The 7,242-nt window shown below is 40.7% G+C and overlaps 1 protein-coding gene across 2 annotated transcripts in view; it reads right to left on the bottom strand.

Annotated features, from left to right (window-relative positions):
* Positions 1-458: 458 nt before the first annotated feature.
* PELI1 (pellino E3 ubiquitin protein ligase 1) overlaps positions 459-7,242 on the bottom strand; it is a 32,350-nt gene continuing 25,566 nt past the window's right edge. For both annotated transcript variants that reach the window (XM_026845702.1, XM_026845703.1), the window contains 4 exons: positions 6,280-6,381; positions 4,117-4,314; positions 3,824-4,012; positions 459-2,922 (listed from right to left, as the gene is read on the bottom strand). In XM_026845702.1, the coding sequence (XP_026701503.1) occupies positions 2,356-2,922; positions 3,824-4,012; positions 4,117-4,314; positions 6,280-6,381 (1,056 nt within the window). In that variant the 3' untranslated portion in view covers positions 459-2,355. The remainder of the gene's footprint in view (positions 2,923-3,823; positions 4,013-4,116; positions 4,315-6,279; positions 6,382-7,242) is intronic.

The following is a 7,242-nucleotide window of genomic DNA, read 5'->3' as shown; positions in this document are numbered from 1 at the left end:
TGCTTTGCAGCTTTCATCACGGCCTTCTCTGATTTTTTCATATCCCCATAGTCAACAAGATCAGGACCAGAGAAATGTCAATCCAACGATGTGGAAGATGGAATCAAGAGCTCTTGACATTTTAGAAGATCCCAGCCATTGTTAAAGTTCTTGCTTACATTTCATTATTTGTAACTTACAGACTTATAAATCAAGAGATCATTTAAACTATGTCTTTTGAACAACAATCTTGCCTTTGTTAATGTAGGGTGAAATATAAAACACATTGAGAGGTCACATCTGAAAGGAGCCATTCAAATCCATGACTGGGATAACATGCAAACTCTTCACAGTTGCTTCTTTTTTTGTGATCTTAATCCACATGTGCAGAACAAACAATTTACATGACAGCAGAAGGGCCATCTCCAGCCACCTGTCCCTCCTCTTGGAAACAAAGCAACAGACAATCCCAGAATTTCTATTTTTGAAAAGTGTTTACTCACGTAGTTTGAATAAATTAATTTGCAAATAAAAATTAAACTACAGTATACTATAGTTTGAATAAAATGATTAGAACAACTACAATACAGGGATTTCTTGCTGCATAAGTTTCATTAATGCATATAATCTGGAAAATGTCAAAATCAGTTATATTTCTATGGAAAGGGAGTAACAGCAGTTACTTGTACATGACAGCTAACTGAACTTATCATACATGTTTCCTGACACATGCATTTCCTGAGTGAACCAAACAATATATATAATTTCTTTTTAAAAATGGAGAAACAATTGACAAAGTAAATAATTCATGACATCTAAGCAACATAGGTCTCTCTTTAAACCAAGAAAATTTTAGAACAGCTTCAAAAGGAAAAATTAAAGCTATGCTATAAAGTACAGAAATTTGCTACTGTCAATTATACAGTATGCATTTTAGGAAGAAAAAAAAAAAGTATGAAGCTGGCCAAAAAAAGCTCAACTCAATTCTAGAAAAGTCAGGTTGTGTATTTGCCATGAAGCACAGTGGGTTAGCAGCAAAGCTGGATGTAGTGCACTGGCCTTTTCTGGTGGAAAGGGGGAAAGGAAGGGTAGGAAGGGGAGAGCAGAGAGAGACAACTGACTGGAGCCCGCCGCAGTGTGAGATCTCACATGAGCAGCCCGCGCCAGGACCCACGAGCCCAGTCCAGTCCCACCTTGAGCCCTCACCTAACAGACTGCTGAGTGTGACAAGCTGTGCAAGGATGCCAGGATGCAGGTGTGCATCCCTCGGCTACCAGGCTTCAACTCTGTTCCGTGCACAGTCTCGATGAGCACTCGCACCTTGCAGCAGGGTAAAGGCAGACACACAAAGCCCATGGCTCCCATGTGCCAGACGAAAGGCAAAACTTCTGACTGACAAGCCTGTCACAAGCTGGGGCTGTGGTCGGTTCACATATTGCTCCCTGCTCCCCACCCACATGCACAGGCGCTTCCACCTCTCCCCTCACCCCTTGCCCCAAACAACAAGGAACAAAGCGAGCCTCATCTTTCAGGTTTGTTAATGTTTAACATCAGGGAAACTCTCACAAATGTTACTAATGCTAAAAATCAAGAGATGTGTTAGCATGAAGGGAGAAAAAATCCTTAATCTAGGCTAAGTTGCATATTCAAAGGGTCTGGTAAATATTCTCTTCATAACCAGATCTTAAGTACAGTCCTACCAAAAAGACATTTTAAGAAGTCCTTCTTAGCTACCTTTCAACATGGTTAAAGCACACCTTTATGCCATCATAATTTGCATTAGCTTTGTTTAAAAAGCATTTTAACTATTCTAAGAACTCAGTACTTTAGATTAAAAAAGATTTTTCTACCATTTCCATCCTATGTTCTTCTCCATCCAGAACTACTCTACACATCCAACTGCTGGATGTAACACACTATGACCATGCTACTCAACATTCTACATATTTTCAATAATAAAGATAAATAGAAAAGAGTTAATATACACGTTATATTTTACAACGTTTGCATCCAAGCTGTAAACTAATGTTCTTTGAACTATTTACCCTCCATATACAAAAAAGAAACAGCTTTCAAACACTGCGGGCATAACTCAAAACCATTAAATGGAAGGCATCGAAGTTTTCTCGACAACACTTCCTTCACCTCTTCAGAAGTAGTTAACTAAAAATAGCAGTTCTTCCCCCTTCTCCCCCCATTTCTTCCATTTCCAGACTTTTCTCAATAGAGACGAATTTAGCTGTCATAACAAAAAACCCTCCAAAATTCGTCATCTTAATGCAAACCAGCAAAGCCCAGAGAATACGAAAAACAGTTGGTTTAAAAATCAGAAATGCTTAGCTTATCAGTTTACTGCAGTCCTTGGTAACACGTGTGTTAGTCAAGAGGTCCCTGGAAAATGAGTCTGATGTAACCTTGCTCACCAGCCAGCTGATGTGCACAGAACGGACAGGCTGCATGAAAAGTGTGAGTACCATGAGGAAGAGGAATTTGGGACCAATATGCAGTTGTCTTTTCTGAACACACGTGCCCACACGGGCTGAACGCGTGAGTTGGAGGTCCCGCATCCACATAAAATCCTGCTTCGCATCCAAGCCACAGAGGCACGTAGGGGCCGACAGAGCGGCACATGGGGCACTCACGATCCTTCCCGTCTCTCTCCTCTTTGTTTCCCCAGTTGTGATAGCCGTGGACGTGGCCACAGTTCAGGTACACCCACGGCTGCTTTTCGTCTACAACATCTTTTCTCTTCATGCTGGGAAAGGCCAAGGTGTTAAACCCCACGGGACACTGGGGCCTGGCTGCATTTATTTCCTGTCTTAGCGCCTCCAGGTGCTTGACAGTCGGGGTGCGTGAAAGCCCTTCCGCCGTGCGCCACAGCAGTGTTGCTCCACACAGGTCGATGAGAGAGCCATCCTGGAGTTGGTTTGTTTCATTCTCAACCTTGTGATGGGCAAAGAGAAAGAGAGGTGTCACCTAAGGTTACAAATCTTCCTGGAAGATCCAGACAAAAAGTTTCAAGCATCTCCTGACCATCCTATACACACATTGAGAGTTCAGTGTAGCTTCTTTCTCTTTTTTTGTAAGAAAACAAACCACCAAAACTTAAGACAACGTTAATATGTACTTCAAAAAAACAAATTTAGGCATGAAAAGCCCCTCTCCAACCATAACAACTTCTCTCACCTCCATCCTCCCAACTATGCTACCTGAAATGCATCAGGGAGGAATGGCACAAGGCAAGTTTTCTTTAGACCTCCATCACACGTTTTGTTTTCTTCAAACACACCTTTACACACAGGCTTTCCTCTCCTCCAGAAAAAATCAGCTGTTAGCATTCCTAGCTAAATGCATCACTGAAGTGTTTGTGTAGCTTCTTTTAGTTTCTTTTTGCTAAAAGATCCCGAGTCATACCAAACCAAATATTCTCCTGGAAATGTTGCCAATGCTTTTAAAGCAAGAGGAAGAGGAAAACTCAGAATGCCAAGGTGGAAATGGACATCCAGGTATATAGGTGTGTGTCACCAAAACTATTCTTCTATTAAAAAAAGGAAAAGTGGGAAAACCTTAAAATCATTACCTCAAGACTGGCAACTCAATTTAGGAGAGCAGTCTAGATCTGCAGTTAAGTACTAGTTCGCAGATAGACTCTGTCAGTTATTCAGGTTGAACAAGACACCTTCATGTATCAACACAGACACATAAAAACTCAGTGTAACTAATTACAGAGGTGACAGCTACACTGGATGAGGCAGATTAGGGCCTCTGTTTAAGCCCAAGCTTTGCCACTTATGGTTGTCCCCATTTTAAACACATTGCATAAAACATCAGTCACTATTCTTACCATTTTTCCCCTCTGCTGAGCTGATCTGGTTTCACGGAGACTGAACACATTCCCACATACAGATATCTCTCTCCACACCCCTGGCTTGGAGTCTTCTGTAAATCCATTACGAGGATGCATAACAAGAACTCCATTTGTGGTTAGTCCATCCATTTGCCCATCTGATGTCTTCCACTTCGCAGCTTTCTCCTAAGAGAAATTACATCAATGAAAACTTTTAATTTGGCCAAAGTGGAGCTACAAATTCAGTTTAAAAATAAGCCTCCACTCAGAGGAAAGAAGAGTTCCCTTACCCCAAGAAAGATGTTTTTTGAGGAATCAAATCCTGCAGCATATATTCTTGCTGTAAAAGGAGGGTTACGTTCACATATGATTCTGCAGGCAAACCTTGATATAGTGCTCTGCACAGACTGTGTATCTGAATTACTCTGACTTCCAGGAACTGTATCTGTCACGACAAAGTCTATAGGACTCTCTGTTGACCGACCAATCTGAAAAGGGATTAAAAAAACAAAAAACAAAACCAACCAACTCATGTAGAGGTTTGCCTTTGGGTCTAGGAATATTCAAACTCAAAACATTTAAAAGTGATTAAGAAAAAAAACATGACATTCCAGTTTGAAGCATTCCCCTCTACCAATCTAAATTTAGGTTTCTATCCCCTAATCTGAATTTATGAGTTATTCCACCTCCATGTGACCAATGTTATCCTGAAGGCTGAGTACAGCCAACTGAAGGAAGGGGAAAGAAAATGATGTAATTAAGTCAATTCTGAGACTGTTTCCCATTGAAGGCCTTCTCATCAGAAAGGTTGCATTCAGGTCAGCTAGACCAGCTGCAACAGTGCCAAAACAGCTAGGAAACAGCAGTTAGATGGAAGAAAAATGATACGCAGTGACTTTGCATGCCCAGAATATTCTGAACAATGACGGAGTACGTGGAGGTGCAGATGTAGGAAAATTTAGATTATGTGAGCTGACTCTCCAGCTCTGGTGGGGCACCGAGAAGCAGCAAATCTGTCAGGAAAAAACAGGTACAAGATACCTGTGGCAGGGAGGGGTTACATTACCACGCACAGAACAGTAAGAATGCAACATCTGACTACAATTAGATTTTTGTACTAGTTATGCCTTCTTTTCTGGTTGCATGGAAGAATGAATTTTACAGTCCCACACAATGGTACTGGGTTTGATAGAACTGCACGGGTTCCACTGCTTTTCCAAGCAACTCATCTGGTCCTTTTCCTTATGAAGTATGAAGAGAAGTTATATCCCTCTCCCAAACATCCACGTAGCCAGGTTTAAAGCCCGCTTACACATAACTTCCTTTCACTCCCTTCCAGAGCGTTCAGCCTCTTATAAAATAGCTGGTTATACTAAGACTGATTAACTGCTGGGCAGGAGACCCAAAAGCCTGAGGTGCTTTTTGGTGAAGGCTGGAGAGACTTCATGAGACAAACTGCTTTGTCAGAATGTATTTTTCTGTTGCTTCTTGTGCAGGATAACCCATCAGTACAGAGGGACTGCCACTGGCAATTTTAGAGCAACATACATGCCACAGCACGCCTGAAGAGAGAACACTTACACAAACAATAGCTTATGCTGCAGTTAGCTCATTACAGCCCTTCTGCTCTGTTCTAGGTATTCACAGTTGCATAGCAGCTTCCTCCACCACTCACCAACACCTCCCACCTCTTTAGATACTGCAGTGGCGTCACAGCTAAATGCTGTGACAGCAAAACTCCTTACCATAAATTAGCGACAAAAAAAAAAAAAAAAAAAAAAAGAAGGAACAAAAAACATTAATAAACCCCAAAACAAAACCCATCCATTTGACAAAAACAGGAAACAATTGTAAGATATGAGTGCACACCACAGCTGTAAATGTGTTTGTGGTTCCTTCTCATACATACAGGAACTGCAGCAAAGTTGCTCTGAACTGCCAGCACATCAGAATTGGGCGTCCTCCTCTCCACATTTCCCAGTGCTTCACACCTATTTCTGGGTTTGCTTAAAGGACTTAGGGGTATTTTTCACATCAGTTGTGTCAAAAGCTTTCCTGTATTTTTACACTGTATTTTTCCTACCCCATCTCCAACTGGATGATCCTAGATCCCTTTGTAAATGCTAGAAGCAAAGTTCCAAGTGCTTAGAGAAATGTGCACTTTATCTTTCATGTTGGAAGAAGGGACTAAGAGACCAGTTACATGACTTACAAACCAAAGGCAAAACCGTAATGCTGTGCATTAGTCATAAAAAACCCAACAACTTTCACCCCTGACCAAGCTTAAGAGATGCACAGATATACAGCCTCATTCATGTGATAGCTTTGGGAACAAAGAGTTAAGTGACACATGTAAGTGTTTGGGTCTGAGGGAAAAGGCCTGTCAAGAGGACATCTTGTTAAAAACTACCAAAAGCAAGTATACATTTATATATCATATTTACTTCACATACCTGGAACATATCTGTGTTGCTGTCATGTGTATATTCAACTACTACTGTCTGGGCCCGAGACAAAGTGTAAGATATGCTGTGTTGGTCCTTATTACTTATTGCCTAAGGAAAAAATGCCAAATATTATTGAACCAGTGAACAATAACTCCACTGAATACAGCAGCAAAGCAGACAATACATATAACCAGGCTCTTGTTCTACTCAATTAATGCATTGAGGCAGATGGTTGTTAGTGACACACCTATAGTTAAACTTCACAAAAAGCAGTCCTGGTCATTAAAAAGAGGCTGCAGGATTGATTCAGCAACAGACCAAACTGGTCTCTTCACCGCATGCTGCAAAATACACATAGCCAAGACATATTATTAGTCATGCTTTGTGTTAAAGCAACACTGGCCTCAACACAAAAGAGCAAAACAACTGAGTGCAAAGGCTAAAACTGAATGTAACACCTCCATGGCTCTCAGCCTGAACTTCTCCAACCACAAAGCAAGGACAAAAACTTAGTAATTTCATTCTAAAAATGGGATCCAAGTTCATACTAAAATCAAGTGATGATTAAGAAGATATAGGCAAAAAAGTCAACAAGTAGTGGTGGTAAATAGGGTAAAATGGAGAAACTCAGCACAGGTTGAAGAAGTAGCAGCAAAGTAGCCTAGGTTTCAGTTTTAGTCTAGATTGTCATTCTGCAACTACCTATAAGGAACTGAACAAGCACACTGCTAAAAGTGCTTCTAAATAGCACTTACTTACTTGAAGACCTTGAAGAATAAGCAAAAATAAATGTTCTTTTTACAGATCTCCTATAGATGTGATTCTATTACAAGAACTTTGCTCAGCAAAGTGCTTTTGAGAATATTTTACACTATTCCCTGAATTTAAGAATCAATATTTTTAAGCGTTAAGATATTTAGGGAGTCAAACACTTAACACTACTGTATTTAAGAGACTGATCTTGATGCT

This window comes from Athene cunicularia (assembly GCF_003259725.1).
Source record: "Athene cunicularia isolate RWA chromosome 3 unlocalized genomic scaffold, athCun1 chr3_part1, whole genome shotgun sequence".
Taxonomy (NCBI): domain Eukaryota; kingdom Metazoa; phylum Chordata; class Aves; order Strigiformes; family Strigidae; genus Athene; species Athene cunicularia.
The sequence above is the reverse complement of the archived record's forward strand: the minus strand, read 5'-3'. Positions and strand labels throughout refer to the sequence as shown.